The 25,804-nt window shown below is 39.4% G+C and overlaps 1 protein-coding gene across 2 annotated transcripts in view; it reads right to left on the bottom strand.

The window, feature by feature from the left end:
* Positions 1–456: 456 nt before the first annotated feature.
* Positions 457–25,804, bottom strand: part of LOC121689431 (B-cell receptor CD22-like) — a 41,087-nt gene continuing 15,739 nt past the window's right edge. Inside the window, exons 5-12 of one of the 2 annotated variants that reach the window (XM_042069252.1) lie at positions 25,510–25,785; positions 24,647–24,892; positions 24,427–24,555; positions 22,371–22,395; positions 22,110–22,210; positions 21,957–22,010; positions 907–960; positions 457–811 (exon numbers count right to left, since the gene is read on the bottom strand). In XM_042069252.1, the coding sequence (XP_041925186.1) occupies positions 771–811; positions 907–960; positions 21,957–22,010; positions 22,110–22,210; positions 22,371–22,395; positions 24,427–24,555; positions 24,647–24,892; positions 25,510–25,785 (926 nt within the window). In that variant the 3' untranslated portion in view covers positions 457–770. Of the gene's footprint in view, positions 812–906; positions 961–21,762; positions 21,862–21,956; positions 22,011–22,109; positions 22,211–22,370; positions 22,399–24,426; positions 24,556–24,646; positions 24,893–25,509; positions 25,786–25,804 lie in introns of those variants that run through there. The other variant, XM_042069253.1, reaches the window with a different exon arrangement.

Genomic DNA, 25,804 nt, shown 5'->3' with positions numbered 1-25,804 from the left:
TAAACCACCGCAATGTTGAAGTTGGAGTTAAAGTTGACTGATATTTAGCAGACAATTTTAACCAGAGCAACGTGTAACATATATCATGCCTGTTTCCGTCCTTTCATATTCGGGCCCATGAACGCTGGAAAGTCCACCACTAATAGAACTTAAAAAACGTGGAGAGTGAGTACTTCAGATTTCAGTTTAATCTTCTGGAGACTTTTGGTTGAAGGTTCTACTGTATGTTGTGTGACTGGTGTCATGCCCTTCATTTTTGCAGTGATGGTTCACTGTGTCACTGTGTGTTTAAGAAATCAAACAAAACAGATTATTTTTGTATTTTATTTTTTAGTCATACAAATGGTACTCTGTAAAACACTGCTAAAAATGAGAGCACACATATTTTTGAACTGATCATACTTTGTCAAAGACACAATCTGGTTGATATATTAAAGAGGATCTAAATGGTCAAAATGTAACATTAACTATATGGAGTTTACCATTTTAGTCACCAGTTTAGTCAAAAAGCCTGCATCTCAAATGTAACAAAGGCAAATTTGCACCATGCAGGGTACACTTTTGGCCAAGCTGATACACATCAAAACAACTGGAATAAGAAAGAAACAATAAGTATGCTATGCTAACAATTAATAAGCTATCTACAGTACACATCAGAAACATGTCAAATGTAAAAATTCAGCATTAAAAAAAAAAAACATGTTTAAACATATTGCCATTGTGTGATATTGAGATATTATGCATAGCGAATGGTATCTCATCATCCACTGTTAGTGTGCAATTTTCAAAGTTTCATATATGTTTGTATTTCCTGTAATTTAAAAATTACATAATTTATAACATATTTGTACGAAATGTTAGAGAATATCATACATCATCTGAGACCATTCATAATGACAAACTTACTTGGTTGTAGAGGCATGTAATCTGCTTTAATGGTGTCATAGACATCCGTGGTACCTAAAGAGACAAGATTATAATTATATATATAATTATATATATAATTATTAAATTCTATCATAAATTTGATAATATTTCTATCCTCAAGGGCTGACTGACCTCTTTGCAATGGCATATATTCTGACTGTGCCCCATCACTTTCTCCAGGCTGACTCTGGTCCTGGTTTGATCTGTGATTGGTACATTCCCGCTGTTGACCACTAGAGAAAGACAGATATCTGCAATGAAACTTCATGAATGCAAATCAAATCTTCTTTCCAGCTGAAAGTAATCTGTTTGTTCAATGTTTCTGCCGGATCACTTAACTTCACTTATGTCAAACGTCTTAGCAATGGATACAAACACTTTTGGAGATGCACACTTACGGTGGTGTTGTCTGTATACCCAGACCTGCTGAGAAAGAACAAAGGTTGACATTTGAGCTCAGTTTTGTCTGGACAGCAACATTTGTGACACTCCACAGCAAAACCAGTCAGAAGTCACAAGTTGCTGTTATGAGATATATGAGAATGTAAGCTGTGTGCTAAAATGGGCAAATTATTTTTAGCATAATTTCACAACAAAATATTTACTCATGTTATGCATTAGTGTTGCAGAAGCCATACCTTATACCTTTTAAAATGTTTTTGAAACTATATAGTCATACCGGTGTCATGTTACCTGTCACCTTTCAGTATTTTAATGTTACCTGTATGTTCATTGAGTTTCACACAGATTAGATTGTTCTATTTTAGCTTACAAATACAAACACAGCAAGTTGAGAGCTAATGGGAGATATTCATTGTGTTAGATAAACATATGCTTTGGAAGCCTAGCAATTAAATTTAATAATCCCAACTATTCCTTAGAAGTTAATGGACGTGTAAAAAAAGAAGTTTATAGAAGTGTACTGTTGGTCTACTTATTTTGAACTAATCATACGTATAGCTTACTTTTTGTGTACTGATCAGAGAGACATTAAGTATACTTCGTAGTAAGCGTAGTAATTTAACATAAAGATTTAAATATATCTAGCCTGTACTTGGTACTTATACTGAAATTTACTCATACTGATGGAAAAGAAGTATATTTACTTGTACTTGTAGCCAGATACTGATCTTTGAGACGATGCATGACAGATTCTCATTTCAATTAATTTTATTCACTTAGCTGATTCTAATATTACTCTTCTGGTAAACTTATATTTTTAGTGAAAGTATACTTTAAGTATGCTATCATAAACATGAAAAAATTGGGTTAGGAATACTTGTCAACACTGGGTGGCAGTAGGTCAGGGGGAAGGAATTGTCCAGAAACCGGAAGGTTGCAGGTTCAAGCCCAGCTCCTCCTGACAAAGCAAGTAACCTTAAAAATCCTCGTGATGTGCCAGTTGGTGCCTTGCATAGTAGACTATTGGCGCGTGTGTGTAATATGAATGCAGTATATAAACAAGCCATATAAATACAGTGTGTTAGTAAACAATGCACGCACCTACATGTACTGTATATAGGGTTAGCGCTTCGGACTTGTAACCGGAGGGTTGCCGGTTTGAACCCCGACCAGTAGGCACGGCTGAAGTGCCCTTGAGCAAGGCACCTAACCCCTTACTGCTCCCCGAGCGCCGCTGTTGTTGCAGGCAGTTCACTGTGCCGGGATTAGTATGTGCTTCACTTCACTGTGTGCTGAGTGTGTTTCACTAATTCACGGATTGGGATAAATGCAAAGACCAAATTTCCCTCACGGGATCAAAAGAGTATATATACTTATACTTACTTATACTTGTAGTGCATCTAAAAATGTACTACTTTTACACCTTAAAAGTACTTAAAGTATACTATAATACTGAGCTAAAAGGTAAGCTAGAAGTATATAACTAGAATCTTCACTAGTTTACTTACAGTATAGATCTCAGTACTTACGTGTTTACTATTATAAACTGAAAGTGGGCCACATTTTGTCCGAAGAAGTATAAACATAGTATATGTACAAGTTTACCACATTTCTACTAATACTTTTACTACCTACACATACATAAACATAAACTTGGGAATTATACTTCAACTGCACTTCAGTTTACGTGATAAAATAAACTTTAAAGATACTTTTTTTTGGTAAGGGATTAGCGACACAAATTTCTGTTGGAACTTGTTAAGAGTACATAATGGCAGCAGACATGAAGTTCCTGACCGTTAACGTAAGTGATTTGACACACAGCCTTGGTATAGCAGAGCCCAAACAAAAGTTTACAGACATATTTCTGACTTTCTGTGACATGTACAAGCAGTACACTTTGAATGACCTTTATCTCAGCAGTATGTTGGTCAATAGTTGGTATAGGCGTTGTTTGAAAGATTTTATGGTCTTTCATAAAACCACTTAACCTAATGTGACCCATACGTCTGGTTTCGCTGTGGACGTGGAGGGTCACTTTTTCTAGAGATGAACACTTCAGTTTGGCTTACTTAATGGAGCAACTGAATGGTTGAAGAGCACCTACCTTTCAGCTTTTTGAAACGATACAGCAGGAACAGAATTATGATGAGGACAACCATGATCACCAGTCCAACAACCCCGCCTATTGGAACCAGCAGAGAGGATCCAGAATATGGAGCTGGCACAATTAGGACTGAGACACAAATGACATTTCAATTGGTTGTGAATATGTTGTATTTATTACTTTTGGTTATTAATGTGATTATTTGAGTTATTGGTTTTACCCTTTACTGTGATCCAGCTCACAGGTGACTCTCCTCTCTCTGGGTTGCTGCACTTATAGAGGCCTTCATGTGACTTTGAAACTGCAGGGATGGTCATCTCTCCTGTGGTGGAGGTCTGCAGGAGTGTCCCATCTTTATAGAAGTCAGCACTGATGTTTGATGGCTGGTAGCGATATCTACAGCGCAGAGTCCGATGATCTCCCTCAGTCACAGGATGGACAGGACTCTCCAGGATCACATTACCAGCTATGCAGCACACAACAGTCAAACTAAATGTATTACAGCACATTAAATTTGTTTCTCAAGGCTTCATACAGTAGAGTATGTGTTTAAACCTAAGAATGAAGAACAATATTCGTTCAGCTTTATTCATTGGTTTCTATTCTTTAATTTGATAAGTGTGCATGTTTCACCCTGATCTTGTTGACAATTTAAATGTTAATGACACAGTAAGCAGAACCAAACCCCATACCCCTCATCATTGCCATACTGATTTAATATCCAGCCAAAAATGGCAGTAATTAGTAGTGGCTATTTAGTTAGTAGTTGTTTCAGCAGTTTCTTATGGTATGGTTATGATATTTAGCAGACAAAAGTGACTGTCTAAACCAACTTACTGTACAATGACATCAATTTATATCACATTAACATTAGAAGCATACTTGGCAAAGAAGGAGGAAGCATTACAGTATGCTTAAGGTACAAGGAGTCGAAAAAGAGCGGGGAAAAGGGAAACATCACTTCCACTGAACAGTGATGTTATAACTCCATTAGATAATCATATGTATGTTAACAATGAATCATGGTTTGTTCATGACAATGAAGTAAATATGTTTCAAAAATATGTCAATATTTACTGAAGGTTTACTCACTGTGCACTGTGATGTTGACAGGATTACTCTGCTCTCCAGACTCAGACTGACACCAGTAAACTCCACTGTCTAATAAAATTGCTTTTTCTGTTCTACAGGTGGATCCTGCTTCTGTCCAACCAGTGGGACACATTTTATTCCCTGACCATCCTGTGAACCATCTCAATCTCCATCCAGTTAAGTTTACGCTCCCCACACAGCTCAGGGAAAGAAACTCACGATCAAAATGATGATTTCTATTGGGATGGACAACCAGGGAGGATGGAGGGGAATGACCTAAATCAAATAGGGAAAACAGGTTATGACACAGTCTGACATTTTAGGACAAAACAGCAGCTGTGTCCTAGGCAGTTTGTTTACAGTAAAACTAATCGGCATTGCAATAAAAAAGTGTACATCACCTGTGATCCAGAGAGGCTGAGGTTGGCTGAACTCTGTGTGATAGGCTGGCTCTCCTCTCTCTGCTCTGCACACATAAACCCCTGTGTGTCTAAGAGCAGCAGGGCTGAGAGTGTAGGAGCCTCCAACTCCTCTGATACTGTCTGAGAGCATCTCTACATAATATCCTCTGCTTTCATGAGTCACATGTAACAACTCAGGCCTGTAGGGGGCAGTCTTGTACCAGTGGAATCTCCAGCCTGTAGTGGAGCCTGTAACCTCACAGCTCAGAGTCACTGAGTCTCCTTCAGTCAGCCAGGTCTGTGGAGGTCCTCTAAGAACTGGCTTTGGTTTTTCTATTTGTGATTAGAATATTTTCATATTAAATGTTAAAGACTATGCCATAGGCATGTGGAGAAAATATACTGTAATTATTACAAAAAAGGAAAATGACTCACATTGCAGTCACAATACTGTTATACAGTTTTTCACAATAGCTAAAACACTAAATTCTCTGAACCAAATTCTCAGTTGCCTGAACACCTTTCTTGAATCTATCACCCTTTTGGCAACACTTTAACAGATTTCACATATAAAACACAATTTGCAGATATGAGACTCAAATGACTCAATGGACAGAAATGATCAGTGAGGCATTCAGAGTACATTATACATACCCAGCTCTTATTGTACCACTACACCGCTGATGACAGTGTTCCAACGGGTGTAATTTCCAGTACAGAAAGTACAGAATGCAGTAGAATGCAGCCCTCTAAATTATACTAGGCTACATGTGAGAAAGAAGTGCCAACGTAGGTGCTCCTCTAGTGGATAAAATGTGATGCAGTGAAGTAAAAGGCTTGCACCAATTTAGGAAAGTTTCCTAATGGATCCACTGCAGTGGAAAATATGTGGTAGGTGCCTTTACAAAGGCATAAACTTGAGGTTCCCTACAGGTGCTTTTCTGATACAGAAATATTAAGTGCCCTCTTAGATAGTACTGTGCTAACTGCGGCACGACTATTAAGTGTCCTTGCAATGAACATATCCCAGTTTAATGAGATGTAGTGCCCTACAGTCTTCCCTGCCATGCACCCTCTACAGAAGGTTTTCCCAAAGTCAGTGCCATGACGTGAGTTTAGGGTGCCACCATAGACTGTATACAGTATATATATATATATATATATATATATATATATATGTAAGGGATAATGTATAGAACGCCGGTCATTATGTGGAAAATAAGTCCCGAGAGGGCGAACCGGTCCCCAACGCGCCAGCGGAGGGGTCTTGTTTTGCCCTGAAGGGACTTATTTTCCCATAATGACCGGCGTTCTATACATTATCCCGCTTATTATATGGCTACTTGCAAAAAGGAAAAAAAAAACTCCATGATATGTCTCTTTACACTTATTTGTTACCGTTTCGTCGTGGCTTTTGCTGAGAAACAAATAGTTTGCAACACACGCTGAACTTGAATCAAACATTCTTTAGAACACAGCTGATCAACCGTCTGCTTTCACTTTTGAATGAAATTCCAAGCGCAAACTCCGTTGCCATTGACAGCGGTCATTCTTGTTTTCAGAGGTCCTTTCCCAAGAAATAATGACCGCTAGAACTTTCGGAAAAGCATTCTGGAGCATTCTACTTGCATTGTGAAGAGCCGTATAATAAATATATATATACAGTCTATGCAGATCAGGCTAATATCTAGCTGACATTTTGATGTTCTCAACTGCACTGTCCATATTTTCATTTTCAATGGGCACTTTAGGCCAGGGCATTTGGTGTTGCAATAATAACATGAGCAGCCATGTCACTGCAGACCCTCACCCCTATCTCTGTCACAACGGAAAGGACAGTCATGTAGGAGGGCAGAGATGTGGGGTCTCTCACATGGATGATGTGATATGTCTTAATTGGCCCCTAAATTATATACCATGGGCCATGTTATTTACCCCTGAATGAGGCCCCTCAGTCAAATAACACAGTTCATGCTGTGATGTGATAATCATGTGTGATATCATGCTTTGTAATTGACATCTTTTTTCACATTGCCATTCATTTTTTTAAACATTCTACCCTTTTATCAAAACTGTAAACACAATCCTCCATTTTCCATACTTCATTTTTTTCTGGATTTCTGGAGTGTTTATACCGGATCTGTGTTTGCATATTTAATACAGTAGGTTTCATACACGTGTTTCAACACTGCATTTCGGTCGTTGCTTTTACCTTACCATTACCTTACGCATGTCAGTTATGTATCCACCAGCTGCCTGCCTGCAGCCTACTTCCAAAACTCCAAAGCTGCTTGCTTTCAGAATTGGTTCCGAGGGCACAAGTTCAGTGTATCAACAACACTCAATAAAAGTTTATGTGATGTGTTAATCAATTAAATTCCCAACAATTTCACAACAGCTAGTTCTGGAGTAGGCCATTCAACTAGCCCGCTTGCTTACGGCGAGACTCAGGCTGCGCAGTCGGCACCCGCTTCCTTATTTGGGTTTTGGGTTGCCAGGTTTTAGCCTATGACAAAACGGTTGAAATTGAAACTAAGTGATCGTGTGTGTGTAGGGTGTATTTCATACACAATCTGGCAACCTGGGAGATGTCAGACTAATAGAAAAAAAAAAGGATTGGATCAATGATTTTAAAATAAAGTTTGATGGCCATGCAAATTAGGGGAGTTTTCCGGGAGAAATAACAAAACGGGAGGGTGCCGGGAGATGACCTTGAAATACGGGAGAACCCGGGGAAAACGGGAGTGTTGACAGGTTTACAGTTTTAAGAAAAGGATGGCAGGTTGCAATTGTGAAAAACTGTAAATAAAAACAAGTTATTATTGCTATAACAGTACTACATGCATCAACCACACACATGTACAACATTTCCTTCTAGAAGAAACACACAGCAATTGTCCACTCACCTGACACTGTAATTCTGACAAGTTCACTGGTCTCTGATGTCTGTGAGTCTCTACTGCGTGTTCCTCTGCAGCTGTACTCACCACTGTGGGACACTTGAGCATCATATATTGTGTACTCGTGCCATGTAGGTACTGGATTAGGTATCACAGTCCTGTTTTTATACCAGCTGTATTGCCAGACTCTGTGTTGATCTCCCTGTATGTCGCATCTGAACTTGATCCTCTCTCCACAGAAGAAACCTGTCCAGTTGGACAAGAGGGTTGCAACGACTTTGGGACTTTCTAGTCAAAACAGAACTCACAAAGTCATTTCAGTTGTAGTTTTTCCAATGTCAGACATATACTAAACGCCACACCACTCACCTGTGATTTTCACCCGCACCTCATTGCTGTGGTGTGTGTAGTAGACTGTGTCTCCTCTCCCAGCTCTGCACCAGTACTGTCCTCCATCAGACACTTTAACAGAGCTGATGTTGTAGGAGTTTCCATCAGTCTGGGCTACAGGATAAGAGGTCTGCGTGTGTCTGTACCAGTAGAATGTCCATCCAGTGGACTGGTCCACGTCACATCTCAGGGTAACTGAATTTCCTGTGAACACTGGTGCCCCTCTGTCTGTACTAATGGTTGGAGTTGGCGTTTCTTCTAGATTGGTTTGTTGGAAATTAATGTAACCACAGTTAGTAGTACATATTGTTTAATGTATGAACACATTTTAGCAAATGTCAGGTCTGTCACATGTGGCACTTAAAATGGTGCTGTACAGTTTATCTCTTCAGAAAAATCACTTTCTTCTGGGTCTATACTCACTGGATGCTTAATTTCTGGTAGGGGATATTTGACAAAACAGTAACACTCATACATACATTTCTACATTTTAAAACACAATTTGTTGAAAGTCACTAATGCCAAATACCATGCCTCTATTCTATGGACTGTGAAATGGTAACAAAAGTTAACTTTTATGGCCCTGTATTTATACCGGATCTGTGTTTGCATATTTAATACAGTACGTTTCATACACGTGTTTCAACACTGCATTTCGGTCGTTGCTTTTACCTTACCATTACCTTACGCATGTCAGTTATGTATCCACCAGCTGCCTGCCTGCAGCCTACTTCCAAAACTCCAAAGCTGCTGGCTGTCAGATTTGGTTCCGAGGGCACAAGTTCAGTGTATCAACAACACTCAATAAAAGTTTATGTGATGTGTTAATCAATTAAATTCCCAACAATTTCACAACAGCTAGTTCACTTTTCAAAAGTTAACTTTTGTTACCTCACCATTCTCCATTCCCCTTCAAAGACAGCATAATTCCATTCATTATTTTGTTCTGCCAGAAGATCCAATTGAGTCTTCATGCTGTTACACAAACCAATTTCAAAATTGACTCACCTTTGCACTCAATGTGACTATGCTCACTTAAAGATGATGTCTGGGGACGGTCCTTCCTCTGTCCAGAGCACTGGTATTGACCAGCCTCTTGTGGGAGTGTGATGGTGATGGTCTCACTGTTCCCGCCTGGAACTGGGCTGTTGTCTCTGTACCAGTAATACTGACTCCAGTCTGTGTACTTTGCTACTTCACACCTCAGAGTGACTCTCTCTCCAGAGTAAAAAGAACTCTGAGGAGACACCACCACCACTGCAGCTGTAGGGGGAGCTGTGGGAGTAAAGACATACTAAATGGCAATACAGCGAATATCAGCACAGTGAACAAAGTTCAGTCACGTTTAGATGATCAGTACATTTAATCAGACACAACCAAGCACACAAAGGTCTTCTCATCTATGTCTTTATACCTAAAGACATGGCTTCACTAATTAGATTTTAAAGTTTAGTCACGTTTAGATGATCAGTACATTTAATTGCACACAACCAAGCACACAAAGGTCTTCTCATTGATTTATTTATACATAATAATTATAATAAGATTTTAATGTGTGTAATGAGTGGTTTCAGTACATTTAGATTTGCTTCATGCCCTAATGGTTAACTGTTTAGTGCCTAACACAAGTGACGGTGGACATTGTATGCACTTAGAGGAAAGTGAGATTCTGCACACAGTGTCCACACCCATTACATTCATATCAGTGAAACAGCACCAACAATATATTGGTAGGGTGTCAGGCAAATGTGATGTATCAAACAGCAGAAATACCTTCTGTGGATCCGATGCTGATTTCTGCACTCATGACTGATTTCAAGAGGGGAAGAGTGAGAGAAAAGCAGTAGAATTTTAGAGAACTCTTTAGGAAACCTTGCAGAGGAAATTCAGAAAAAAATCACATATAATGTGCACCTGTATTTTCAAACTCTCTATGTCACACACACACATGCGTGAAAACACACTCACGCATGCACACACACACACACACACACACACACACACACACACAGACACACACACACACACACACACACACACACACACACACACACACACACACAGCTGTGCACTAGTCAACATCTACAGGTGTGCTATAGTGTCAATCATCCCATACTGCATCACGCAATGGAACTGCACTTACACACTTACTGCACTCTGGAGAGCAGGAAGGCCTTCTACTGTTTCATCAAAACTACAAAGAGAATCATCAGTTCACTGCTCCCATCTCTGGAGGAGATCCACAGAAGCTGCTGCAGCAGCAAAGCCATGACCATTTGCATAGACCTGACCTACCCTAAACACTGCTTCCTAACTCTTCTGCACTCTGGCAAGAACTATGGAGCTCTTTATGCTCACATCAGCAGGCTGAATATCCCCCAACCTCCCACCCCTGCCTTACCCTTAAAATGAACTCACCCTCTCAGCTAACTTCATATACATCATTTAATTCACTGTGTGCTGTTTGTGTTTCACTAATTCACGGATTGGGATAAATGCAGAGACCAAATTTCCCTCACGGGATCAAAAGAGTATATATATATACATATATATATATATATATATATATATATATAATATATATATATATATATATATATATATATATATATATATATATATATATATTAGAGTATGGCCTCCTGACACCATCAATTCTCAGCGGTTCATGTAACTTAACTAAGTTTCAGTAAAAATGTGTCAGAATGGGGAACATCTCACCATGCATGGATCTACGGGGTGGCAAAGGGTGGCAGCTGCCACCCCTGGGACACAGTCTTGCCACCCCATTTATAAATCAGATAATATTTTTTTAAGTATATTTTGTGTTCATACATGTTGGTCTGTGAACTGTGAGAAGGTGTGAAACCCGCACCAAACTCCTCTCAAACAGAAATCGCCGATTTAGAATCCCCTGCCCCCTAACAATGGTTTCACCCATCACAATCAGCGCAGTGACCCCCGCAAAATTTCACCATTGGCAGCAGGTGCATTCAACTAGGTGTCAACTGTCTGTACAACGAAGTGGTAAGTTTGACCACCAAGTCGAAAAAGTCTAAAATCATACCCATAGTTAGTCCATAATCAATTAACCTGGCAACAACCTCACTGTTAGTCTAAGTTATTTACATCCGCAAGACTTTGTCTCATCGAATTTTTCGGTCAGATCAGATAATAAGGGCATGCTTGTGCGTAGCTTAATGTTAGTCTATTTGTGTGTGTCGCTAGTTTATAAGATGTCAACCCGTTAATACACATGATAATTCAACATGGGTTCTCAAAATTGTCATGCATCCACTTTCCCAGCATCTATGACTATCCAATTTTGGTCGACATGTCAAATCAAACTAGGATATTAATCGGTGTCAAGCTGGTGGGGGTTGCGTTTTTCTTTTCCCTTTCTTTTCATAGCCTATATGGTGTAAATCAATCTACACAAGTAAAAGTACATTTACATGACTGAAATTCTACTCAATAACAATTAAAGTAAAAGTACTATTTTCAAACAAACCCTACTCAGAGTAGGCTACTAGACTAGACGTTTGATGATGTCAAAGCACATCACATATGAAGCTTAGTGCATGAGATGTAATTGCTTAGATTCCAGTTAAATCTTCCAGTTTCATTGGGTGGTAGATTTCAATCATTTGCTGGTAGATGAACCAACAAGCTGAGGCCAGCACAGGAGTTTGTGTCCTCAATAAATTAACATGTTGCTTGTTCACTCGAGGTTGTTTCTTAATAGGAGATTTATAAAGGTACTTTAATACAGTAACTACACATGTACTTCATTATTCACCAGTTTGTGAGTGAGTGAGTAGCCTAGATTGTGAACACAATAACATTAGGTCTTAAAAATGCTTGATAGCCTTACTTCAGGCAGAGAAAATGTCCAAAGTCCTTTTAGGCAAGTCCCTCCACTCAGCGGCCATATGGCAACGCTTTTTGGGCACTCATCGGGCATCCATCTCGGCAGAAATGCGCGTGCGCAAGGCTTCACGACACCAATCTACTGCAATCTTGCTCCAGCGGCGAGATCACAACACATGATTGGCACAATGTCTTCACAACACACCACATTATTGGCTCAATGTATTCACAAGACAGCACATGATTGGCTCAATGTATTCACATGTCAACGTTTTGCCGCGAAAGGGGTGTGATATGCGTAGATAACTGCCATATTGGCATTACAAACTAAGCCCATGCATTTCTATGGAGGATTTTTGGAGTGCTGTGTCTCCTCATTAGAAAGTCTCTGTTTAAGCCTTGCAATAGCCTATGTATGGTGCTACCAACTGCATGACAGGCCTATAAATATTTGCCTAGTGTCTCTGGTATCTTATTTCACAAATTGTTTCAGTAATTTAGACTACATACTTGGAAAAGGCAGTTAGATAGTGTTGGATATTAATATTCTGTTTACCAACTAGTAGTTCTAGCCAATTATGCAGGGGAGATACCGATTCATAACATCTGACTAAATTCATCTTATAAGGGGTCTGGGGAACACTGTGTGGACTTTCTAAGCCTATGGAGTTTTTAATAATATTCAAACAAAGGTTAATCGGAATGATAAATACCGTTATTAACCGGTTATCTAAAATTGAAAATGACGTTTTCACTCCGGAACAAGTGAAATTGGTTTTGCTCCCATTTTCAGTTACGTCCTTCCAAAAACTGTGTTCGTTTCCGGTTTAATTTTCATTCTTTGAACCGTTTCTAATTCCTGTTAAAGATATTTGGCCTTTTAATTGTAGTGGGGGTTGAAGTAAAAACCTTCCAAAGAATTAAATAATTGAATTAGATACCCATACCCAGTACTTAGTTACTGTCCACCAGTGTGTGTGTTTGCATGTTTATTAGTGAGGTGGTAGATTAATAATTATATTCTTGTTATGTACATTTTAAATTGTTGTATTATAATGAATCCAAAAATAATGGTTTGACTAAGAAGGTACTTACTTGACTGAGTCTTTATTGAATCAGATGGAAATGTTTTGACAGTCACAGTCATGGTTATCATTGCAACAATCCTGCATTAGAATCTTGTTTCAATTCAGATAACCTAAATCTACTGATGGCTTATATTGTATGACTATATTTGTCCATATTCCCTCAAAACTCACTAGAAGACATCATTTGAGGGTGTTTAAAAAAAATGGACCATAACCATATATGACCATACCCCCAAATCATCAGAATCTTGTTTTAATCCAGATAACCTAAATCTATTGATGGCTTATCTTATAAATGTGTCCATATTCCCTCAAAACTAACTAGAAGAAATCATTTGAGGGGTCATTTTTGTAAAAAAAATTATCTGGGGGAACATACCTCCAAACCCCCCTAAAATTGCTTTTTGACACTCTATAATTTAAGTACAGACTACACAGACTGTATAGTGATTACACAGAGAAAGGAATTCACATATTAAGACCCACATCATCCAAAACGCCAGCTACATCTCTGATTTGCCTCCCACCTTGTGTAATGTAGTGTAGAGAACAAAACATATTCAATTAAATCCGTAGAATTTTAAGTTTTGAATAATGTCCATGGCCCCCCTCCTGGAACCTCATGCCACCCCTTCGCCACCCCAGGAAAAAATCTCTAGATCCGCCCCTGCTAACACTATCACTTTGAACAAAGAGGGCACAGCGATCATTTCACACCACACCTCTTATGTGGCTTGCAGGCTACAGTCACATGAGCCCACGGCTGTGTCTCAGGTCTTTCATTGTTGTACCACTCCTGCCATTTTGACTCAAAGCTTCCAGACTCAGACTTCCCACTACAAGTTTGCTGTAAACCATGGCAATGTTGGTCAGAATACAGTGCTGACTGATGCTATTAGTCTCCATAAAAATATTGGATAAATCATGCTAGTGACATATAGTCAGTTAGTTTAAATATCCAACTTGATTGCATGTCTGCATCCTGACTCCGTCAAACCACATTCAATACCAATTTGTCTACCGATGCAACAGATCAACAGAGGATGTCATCTCCACAGCGCTCCACCTGGAACTCACCCACCTGGACAGTCCCAATACATATGTTAGACTGCTGTTCATTGACTCCAGTTTAGCATTCAACACTGTGATCCTCTCCAAGATGATCTCCAAGCTCTGGCAACTCACTCAGCAACTGGTTATGGACTATTATGGATTTCCTTACTAACAGACTGCCGCAGGGCTGTGTTTTGAGTTGCACAGTTTTAAAAATGAACGTTAAGGGTTGTGTATGCCCATAGCCAGCCACTCTGAAACAGTCAAAGGCTATTCAGAACTATTCAGAAAGTCGAGACAGGACCTATCGTCAAAATGTCGGTGTCCACCACTCTAGTTCATCCAAAACAAATCAGAAAAGGGACTCAAAGTGCTAAATACCGGAATTATCCTTTAACCAACATGGACTTGTGAGGATGCTTGTGCCCAACACTAAACTCGTACATGAGCTGTCATCTACCAATCAGCATGTAAAAACTGGTGCCGGAAGTGGCAACCATGTAACGCCATATTTTCTAAAATGTCAGCGGGCAAATGCCATACTAATTGGCTGAAGCTAACCCTCCAAATCCTGACGCCCTGGTCTACACAGATGTTTTCTGTATGTGACAAAAAATGTTTTAGCTTAGAATCTGCGTAATATCGCTTAGAATACCTTTAAACATATTGCCATTGTGGAATATATATTGAGACATCATGCACATTCAAACCACATTCAGTTCTTCAAACTATATTTTAGAGAAGTATAAGTTTAAGTTAATAGGTGCCTGAAAAAAGGGGACCATTTCACCATGAGAACACTGTGCAAATGTAATGACATCACCAGTGTGCATTACATTCACATCACACAGTTGGATCTCCAGTCCATCATTATGCAGTAATGCACATAATAGCAAGTCTGCATCACTAACATGAACAAAGATACAATGAAACCATGCTAAAACTGTAAGCTAAAACTGCCCTTTCTAGCAAAGACAAGATCTCACTGAAGCATGTTTAAAACAGGATGTGGTGGACACTGTGGATGTTCCGTGTGTAACTGCCTTCTCGGCTTCAGATCTAAAGATATGTGACAATTTACTCACAATTCAGGATTTTAAGTTAACAATGTAATTTTCTCACCCCTTTGAACATATGTGTGCAGCGTGCTAATCATAAACATATTTAATATTTAGCAACAACAGTCCTTGCTTGCACGATTGTGCATGTTTGGATTCAATGTGCGTGCTGAGGAGGTGTGTGTCCATTGAGACAGAGAGACAAGCAAGGAGGGGCTGTAAGGACGAGTTACAGTGTTTAAGTGTTCATCAAACCAAGCTATTCAGTTGTTCAGTTCATCCTGACTGGTTTTGAACTAAACACAGACCAACACAGATGCAGCAACATGGCTGGTGTGCATGTGACATAATTCAAGACTGCCATATAACTTTGATCTATGCCATCTTAGCTGCAACTTCCCAATTCCCAAGTACAATATGTTACAATTCTAATGACAAGCAAACTGTAGGGACATATGATGCAGACTCACACATGAGTATTTCAGTTAGTGAGAGATTCAATTAATGGCATCTACAGTACACAGGTCATCTCAACAGTGCATTTTACAATTCGTCATTATCAGAACAAAGCGCTCAAACAAAAACATACAATATATTGACATACACAAACACTGTATGTGTACATATACACATACAGTAAACTTGAAATAAAGTTATGCTTACAGAGCAGCAGAACAAGTTTCCTTGGCGGTCCCATGTTGTCCTCTCTATGTGTCTAAACTATTTCCTGTTTCTGAAATGTTGTCTCTTTATCTAACAGAAGTGTGATTGCACTGTTGCACCATTAATAGAGGTTTTGTGCAAAAAATGTTCTCTCTTGAGCTCTTGCTATAAAGTAACGCATATACTGTACGTAGAGAATTTGATGTCTCTATACCAGTGTTTCCCAAACTTTTTTTCTGGGGACCCACTTTTTAAAAATGATAGACCATCGCGACCCATTTCACTTCAGATCTAACTTTCAACCTGCATGCAATCATATTGTTTTAGGCCACAGGTTCTCAAACTTTTCTTGGGGGTATTCTTGCATGCTACGCAGTCGTCACTCTTCAGCATAGTAAGCTGTTCCTATATTTCTAAAGAGAGATGTTGTAGGCTACGTTGCGTTGCAGACAAATGGATCCATAACACACCGTCAATTCCTATGTAAAAATAGCAAGTAACTCAAGTCGTTATATTGTATGTAGCCTATTTGTGGAGGTTTCTTTATTTGGAAAGTTGAATCCGCATTTCCCTCTGGAGTTAAACGTTTGTTTGTAGGCCGTATACCAAGGCTGTGTATTGATGTTGTGGGAAGCTATGTTGTAAGAATGTGAAATTAATAAATATCAGAACAAGAGGCTTTTGCGCAATAGTCAAAAGATAAGGGTAAGGCTATTTGCACCCCTGGTACAATTAGCAGTGTATGCTATTCGTACCCTGGTGCAATAAGAAGTGAATTCTATTCGTACCCCGGTGCACACAGCAATGTGTCCTATTAGTACCCCGTCTGGTACAAATATCAATGTATGCTATTCGTACCCCGGTGCAGACAGCAATGTGTTCTATTAGTACCTCGTCTGGTACAAATATCAGTGTATGCTATTTGCACCCCTGTGCATTTAATCTGGCATATTGATCACACAATGTAATATTATATATATATATTTTTAAAAACAAGCAACATGTTTTTTTGTTGTTACATAACAGAGTGTGAATAGCTCAGCTGTGTAATAGATACTCTGAATAAGGTATGCTGTTTGCATCAATGTACAGTTAGAAGTGGATGCTATTTGTACCCTGGTGTTTATAGTACTGCATGCTATTTACACCCTGGTGCATGAATTAGCTAATTGTTGCAATGAAAACTTCCGTTTGAGAACCGATTTATTGTTCAAATTACGCACCTTCTCTCCAGAGACGTTGGTACACATGCACACTCACTCTGCCAAAACACATCACACGGGAATCAAACCCCAGTCTCCCACGTGCCAGCCCTCCGCCTGTGACCACTGCACTATCGCCTTCCACAAGGAGTAGAGGTTTGCAGGTAAACTTATAGTTTATAGGCCTGAACGTCAGAGGTGAAAAAGTATTCCATTTAAATAGTAGGCTAGTATAATGCACTGTTGAGCGTTTTAAATCCGAAATAATAAGGAATGTGAGGAGGTTTCTAACTTTAAAGAGTGCGTCTACAATTGAAACTATCTACAGCCTATGACGCAAATTGAATAGCCATGTCTGGTATACGGATGTCTGCTTTAGTTGACTAGATTTTAATCGGTCAAGTTGAAGAGCTGGTGTCCGTTAATTATTGTGCAAATAGGCTCATTCATGTCCCTTGCATTTTGCAACTGCGAGGTCCATGGCAGGCACCCCACAGAAATGTTTCATTTTGCATGTGAGATGTCCACGCTGTCCCTTCTGCGACGCATTCGCCCCCCAGTTTCAGAGCTATTCTAAATACAAAATTCCACAGAAGAATATGACTGTGGTAAACAAACAATATCCTAATAGAAAACTGATAGCTTTCCTGGCTAAGTTAGGCCTAATAGACAACATAAATTGTGCTGACGACCCGAATAAAATCTCCTGCGACCCACCCGTGGGTCGCGACACAGTCTTTTGGAAACACTGCTCTATACTGTCACATGACGTTAAAAAAGTGTATAGGATTGTTATGTGTATCTGGCACAAAGAGAAAGACAGCACTAACACTTCTACCTTCAATAAAGAGGGCACAGTGTTCATTTTACACCACCTCTCTTACAGTATGTGGATAGCAGGCTACAGTCACATGAGCCCCCAACTGTGTCTCAGGTCATTCATTGTCAAACTGCCACTACTGCCATTTTGAATCAAAGCATCCACTTTGACAAAAAATGTTTTAGCTTAGAATCTGCCTAATATCGCTTAGAATACCTTTAAACATATTGCAATTGTGTCATATATATATTGAGACATCATGCATATGTTTATGGTTATGGGATTTGGCAGACGGTTTTGTCCAAAGTGACATACGTCAAATAAGTCAAGTCAAGTCAGTTTTATTTTTATAGCGCATTTAACATGCACAGAGTGCAACATAAAGTGCTCCACATCAGGCACGGCGCCAGGATTCCAGCTTTGGATGGGCCAGACCAATTGTGGGTGGGCCTTAAAAAAAAACTTTATCAAATCACTGTTTAACCTAATAAAAATGACTGACTAATATACTGTTATATTATTATGACCGCCGCGCAGCGAAGCGGCGGTCATATAGGTTTAGTCAGATTTTTTTTTTTTTTCTTTTTCTTTTTTTTTCTTTTTTTTTTTTTCTTTTTCGCATGCCCAAATTTCCGTTAATGATTCCCGGGACACTGAAAGACCGGGGTACACGAAACTTGGTGGGCATGTAACCCCACATGGATAGCATGGAACCATTGTTTTTCGTTTTGATCTGTAGCCCCCCCCCGCTGGACTGGACCCCCCGAAAGGAGGGTAGGGCAGACACAGTTTTCTGTGAATATCTCGAAAACCGTAGGGTTTAGGAGGACCATTTTTTTTTGTATGTTGATCTCAAGGGGCCATGTCAACCCATTCCATAACCACTCATTTCATGTATAGCGCCACCTAGTTAAACACAAAAAAGTACAAATGAGGTGTTGTAATTGAAGGTATCTGTGACCTAACATAGTCAAAACTGCACGAAATTGGAAGTGTAGGATCATTATGACACCCTCTGTATGCACGCCAAGTTTTGTGGAATTCCGTTCATGGGGGGCCACACAATAAATTAATTTATGTTACTATACACCAACTGGCCTGTAGGTGGCCGGAGACAGTTTTCTGTGAATATCTCGAGAACCGTAGGGCCTAGGAGGTCCACCTTTTTTATGTATGTTGGTCTTAAGGGGGCATGTCAACCCATCCCATTACCACTTATTTCATGTATAGCGCCACCTAGTTAAAAATTAAAAAGCAAAAAATTAGGTGCTTTCATCACAATATCTCTGGTTGACAAGGTCAAAACTGCAAGTGTAGGATCATTATGACACCCTCCGAATGCATGCCAAGTTTTGTGTACTTTCGTTCATGGGGGGCCTTACAATAAAATAATTTATGTGTACATTTAGTGACGTACACCAACAAGGATTCCCGGGACACTGAAAGACCGGGGTACACAAAACTTGGTGGGCATGTACCCCCACATGGATAGCATGGAACCGTCATTTTTCGTTTTGATCTGTAGCCCCCCCGCGTGACTGGACCCCCCGAAAGGAGGGTAGGGCAGACACAGTTCTCTGTGAATATCTTGAGAACTGTAGGGCCTAGGATGACCATGCCTTTGCCAGGGACCAGCTGGAGAAGGCCGGCATGAGACAAAAACGGAACTATGATGTGAGGAGTAAGGGCAGAGACTTCCAGGCCAGGGAGTTGGTCTGGGTTTATACTCCTAAACGGAAAAAGGGACGGTGCCCCAAACTGGACTGCCACTGGGATGGCCCTTGTAGGGTCATCGAGCGTGTGGGCGAGGTGGTCTATAGGGTACAGGTTCCCCCTAGGGGTAGGAGAGTAGTTCTCCACCGGGACAGATTAGCACCATACAGAGGGAATGCTGTCCCATCGTTTGAGCTGGGGCCTAATTCACGGACAAATCCCGGGCCCTCTGCAGATTCAAATATCTCGGCCTCCCCTTCCCTGATGTCCCCCAGCCTTAGTGTCCCTGACACCCACTCGGCGTTCCCCGCTCAACCCCCTGTATCACCGCAAGGCAGACTGGGACCAGACCCAAGCAGGCCACGGAGACAGCAGCGGAGACCGCCACGGTTCAATGACTTTTGCATGACCCCTCGAGGGTGAGGGGCTTCATAAAGGGGGGAGCAGTGTGATAACCTGCGAGTTGTGTGTGATAATTGTGTTCGGTTACTGGTCAGTTCTTAAATTGTTGTGTGCCTTTTAGGGGAATTGGGGGGTGGAGTTTAGGAGTGTGCGTGCGTGTGTGGTGTGGGTTCGAGAGAGTTGGTTGTGAATGCCTTGTTGCATGCGTGAGTTGTGGCTAAAACAGCAACTCGCTTTGTTATACAGAGTTTACTTGACTTCAATAAAGTACGGGAAGTTTCCCTCGAATGTGACAAGAGTGTCCGGAGTATCACAATATGTTACAATTCTAATGACAAGCAAACTGTAGAGACATATGATGCAGACTCACACATGAGTATTTCAGTTAGTAAGAGATTCAATTGATGGCATCTACACCGGTCGTGAAGTCATGACAGTCATCTCAACAGTGGATTTTACAATTCGTCAGGACAACGCACTCAAACAAAAACATACAGTAGGCTATATTGACATACACAAACAATCTATATGAACTAAATGTACATATACTGTACACATACTTGAAATAAAGTTATGCTTGTCAGACTTACAGAGCAGCAGAACAAGTTTACTTGGCGGTCCCATGTTGTCCTCTCTATGAGTCTAAACTATTTCCTGTTTCTGAAATGTTGTCTCTTCATCTCACAGAAGTGTTGTTGCACTGTTGCACCATAATAGATGTTTTGTGCAAAACATTTTCTCTCTTGAGCTCTTGCTATAAATTAACGCATATACGTATATAGAGGTTTTGATGTCTCTATTTTTACCTTCAATAAAGTGGGCAGTGTTATAACACCTCTCTTATGTTTTTAGCAGGCTACAGTCACATGAGCCCTCAACTGTGTCTCAGGTCTAACTACTGTACGCCACTGCTATTTTGAATCAAAGCTTCCACTGTCAAACTTCACACAAGTTTAAACCACCGCAATGTTGAAGTTGGAGTTAAAGTTGACTGATATTTAGCAGACAATTTTAACCAGAGCAACGTGTAACATATATCATGCCTGTTTCCGTCCTTTCATATTCGGGCCCATGAACGCTGGAAAGTCCACCACTAATAGAACTTAAAAAACGTGGAGAGTGAGTACTTCAGATTTCAGTTTAATCTTCTGGAGACTTTTGGTTGAAGGTTCTACTGTATGTTGTGTGACTGGTGTCATGCCCTTCATTTTTGCAGTGATGGTTCACTGTGTCCTGTGTGTCACTGTGTGTTTAAGAAATCAAACAAAACATGGTGTAGAGATTATTTTTGCATTTTATTTTTTAGTCATACAAATGGTACTCTGTAAAACACTGCTAAAAATGAGAGCACACATATTTTTGAACTGATCATACTTTGTCAAAGACACAATCTGGTTGATATATTAAAGAGGATCTAAATGGTCAAAATGTAACATTAACTATATGGAGTTCACCATTTTAGTCACCAGTTTAGTCAAAAAGCCTGCATCTCAAATGTAACAAAGGCAAATTTGCACCATGCAGGGTACACTTTTGGCCAAGCTGATACACATCAAAACAACTGGAATAAGAAAGAAACAATAAGTATGCTATGCTAACAATTAATAATCTATCTACAGTACACATCAGAAACATGTCAAATGTAAAAATTCAGCATTTAAATGTTTAAACATATTGCCATTGTGTGATATTGAGATATTATGCATAGCGAATGGTATCTCATCATCCACTGTTAGTGTGCAATTTTCAAAGTTTCATATATGTTTGTATTTCCTGTAATTTAAAAATTACATAATTTATAACATATTTGTACGAAATGTTAGAGAATATCATACATCATCTGAGACCATTCATAATGACAAACTTACTTGGTTGTAGAGGCATGTAATCTGCTTTAATGGTGTCATAGACATCCGTGGTACCTAAAGAGACAAGATTATAATTATATATATAATTATATATATAATTATTAAATTCTATCATACATTTGATAATATTTCTATCCTCAAGGGCTGACTGACCTCTTTGCAATGGCATATATTCTGACTGTGCCCCATCACTTTCTCCAGGCTGACTCTGGTCCTGGTTTGATCTGTGATTGGTACATTCCCGCTGTTGACCACTAGAGAAAGACAGATATCTGCAATGAAACTTCATGAATGCAAATCAAATCTTCTTTCCAGCTGAAAGTAATCTGTTTGTTCAATGTTTCTGCCGGATCACTTAACTTATGTCAAACGTCTTAGCAATGGATACAAACACTTTTGGAGATGCACACTTACGGTGGTGTTGTCTGTATACCCAGACCTGCTGAGAAAGAACAAAGGTTGACATTTGAGCTCAGTTTTGTCTGGACAGCAACATTTGTGACACTCCACAGCAAAACCAGTCAGAAGTCACAAGTTGCTGTTATGAGATATATGAGAATGTAAGCTGTGTGCTAAAATGGGCAAATTATTTTTAGCATAATTTCACAACAAAATATTTACTCATGTTATGCATTAGTGTTGCAGAAGCCATACCTTATACCTTTTAAAATGTTTTTGAAACTATATAGTCATACCGGTGTCATGTTACCTGTCACCTTTCAGTATTTTAATGTTACCTGTATGTTCATTGAGTTTCACACAGATTAGATTGTTCTATTTTAGCTTACAAATACAAACACAGCAAGTTGAGAGCTAATGGGAGATATTCATTGTGTTAGATAAACATATGCTTTGGAAGCCTAGCAATTAAATTTAATAATCCCAACTATTCCTTAGAAGTTAATGGACGTGTAAAAAAAGAAGTTTATAGAAGTGTACTGTTGGTCTACTTATTTTGAACTAATCATACGTATAGCTTACTTTTTGTGTACTGATCAGAGAGACATTAAGTATACTTCGTAGTAAGCGTAGTAATTTAACATAAAGATTTAAATATATCTAGCCTGTACTTGGTACTTATACTGAAATTTACTCATACTGATGGAAAAGAAGTATATTTACTTGTACTTGTAGCCAGATACTGATCTTTGAGACGATGCATGACAGATTCTCATTTCAATTCATTTTATTCACTTAGCTGATTCTAATATTACTCTTCTGGTAAACTTATATTTTTAGTGAAAGTATACTTTAAGTATGCTATCATAAACATGAAAAAATTGGGTTAGGAATACTTGTCAACACTGGGTGGCAGTAGCTCAGGGGGAAGGAATTGTCCAGAACCTCAAAAATCCTCCTGATGTGCCAGTTGGTGCCTTGCATAGTAGACTATTGGCGCGTGTGTGTAATATGAATGCAGTATATAAACAAGCCATATAAATACAGTGTGTTAGTAAACAATGCACGCACCTACATGTACTGTATATAGGGTTAACGCTTCGGACTTGTAACCGGAGGGTTGCCGGTTTGAACCCCGACCAGTAGGCACGGCTGAAGTGCCCTTGAGCAAGGCACCTAACCCCTTACTGCTCCCCGAGCGCCGCTGTTGTTGCAGGCAGTTCACTGTGCCGGGATTAGTATGTGCTTCACTTCACTGTGTGCTGAGTGTATTTCACTAATTCACGGATTGGGATAAATGCAAAGACCAAATTTCCCTCATGGGATCAAAAGAGTATATATACTTATACTTACTTATACTTGTAGTGCATCTAAAAATGTACTACTTTTACACCTTAAAAGTACTTAAAGTATACTATAATACTGAGCTAAAAGGTAAGCTAGAAGTATATAACTAGAATCTTCACTAGTTTACTTACAGTATAGATCTCAGTACTTACGTGTTTACTATTATAAACTGAAAGTGGGCCACATTTTGTCCGAAGAAACATAGTACATGTACAAGTTTACCACATTTCTACTAATACTTTTACTACCTACACATACATAAACATAAACTTGGGAATTATACTTCAACTGCACTTCAGTTTACGTGATAAAATAAACTTTAAAGATACTTTTTTTTGGTAAGGGATTAGCGACACAAATTTCTGTTGGAACTTGTTAAGAGTACATAATGGCAGCAGACATGAAGTTCCTGACCGTTAACGTAAGTGATTTGACACACAGCCTTGGTATAGCAGAGCCCAAACAAAAGTTTACAGACATATTTCTGACTTTCTGTGACATGTACAAGCAGTACACTTTGAATGACCTTTATCTCAGCAGTATGTTGGTCAATAGTTGGTATAGGCGTTGTTTGAAAGATTTTATGGTCTTTCATAAAACCACTTAACCTAATGTGACCCATACGTCTGGTTTCGCTGTGGACGTGGAGGGTCACTTTTTCTAGAGATGAACACTTCAGTTTGGCTTACTTAATGGAGCAACTGAATGGTTGAAGAGCACCTACCTTTCAGCTTTTTGAAACGATACAGCAGGAACAGAATTATGATGAGGACAACCATGATCACCAGTCCAACAACCCCGCCTATTGGAACCAGCAGAGAGGATCCAGAATATGGAGCTGGCACAATTAGAACTGAGACACAAATGACATTTCAATTGGTTGTGAATATGTTGTATTTATTACTTTTGGTTATTAATGTGATTATTTGAGTTATTGGTTTTACCCTTTACTGTGATCCAGCTCACAGGTGACTCTCCTCTCTCTGGGTTGCTGCACTTATAGAGGCCTTCATGTGACTTAGAAACTGCAGGGATGGTCATCTCTCCTGTGGTGGAGGTCTGCAGGAGTGTCCCATCTTTATAGAAGTCAGCACTGATGTTTGATGGCTGGTAGCGATAGCTACAGCGCAGAGTCAGATGATCTCCCTCAGTCACAGGATGGACAGGACTCTCCAGGATCACATTACCAGCTATGCAGCACACAACAGTCAAACTAAATGTATTACAGCACATTAAATTTGTTTCTCAAGGCTTCATACAGTAGAGTATGTGTTTAAACCTAAGAATGAAGAACAATATTCGTTCAGCTTTATTCATTGGTTTCTATTCTTTAATTTGATAAGTGTGCATGTTTCACCCTGATCTTGTTGACAATTTAAATGTTAATGACACAGTAAGCAGAACCAAACCCCATACCCCTCATCATTGCCATACTTATTTAATATCCAGCCAAAAATGGCAGTAATTAGTAGTGACTATTTAGTTAGTAGTTGTTTCAGCAGTTTCGGTTATGATATTTAGCAGACAAAAGTGACTGTCTAAACCAACTTACTGTACAATGACATCAATTTATATCACATTAACATTAGAAGCATACTTGGCAAAGAAGGAGGAAGCATTACAGTATGCTTAAGGTACAAGGAGTCGAAAAAGAGCGGGAAAAAGGGAAACATCACTTCCACTGAACAGTGATGTTATAACTCCATTAGATAATGATATGTATGTTAACAATTAATCATGGTTTGTTCATGACAATGAAGTAAATATGTTTCAAAAATATGTCAATATTTACTGAAGGTTTACTCACTGTGCACTGTGATGTTGACAGGATTACTCTGCTCTCCAGACTCAGACTGACACCAGTAAACTCCACCGTCTAATGCAATTGCTTTTTCTGTTCTACAGGTGGATCCTGCTTCTGTCCAACCAGTGGGACACATTTTATTCCCTGACCATCTTGTGAACCATCTCAATCTCCATCCAGTTAAGTTTACGCTCCCCACACAGCTCAGGGAAAGAAACTCACGATCAAAATGATGATTTCTATTGGGATGGACAACCAGGGAGGATGGAGGGGAATGACCTAAATCAAATAGGGAAAA

Source organism: Alosa sapidissima, chromosome 18, assembly GCF_018492685.1.
Source record: "Alosa sapidissima isolate fAloSap1 chromosome 18, fAloSap1.pri, whole genome shotgun sequence".
Lineage (NCBI taxonomy): Eukaryota > Metazoa > Chordata > Actinopteri > Clupeiformes > Clupeidae > Alosa > Alosa sapidissima.
The sequence above is the reverse complement of the archived record's forward strand: the minus strand, read 5'-3'. Positions and strand labels throughout refer to the sequence as shown.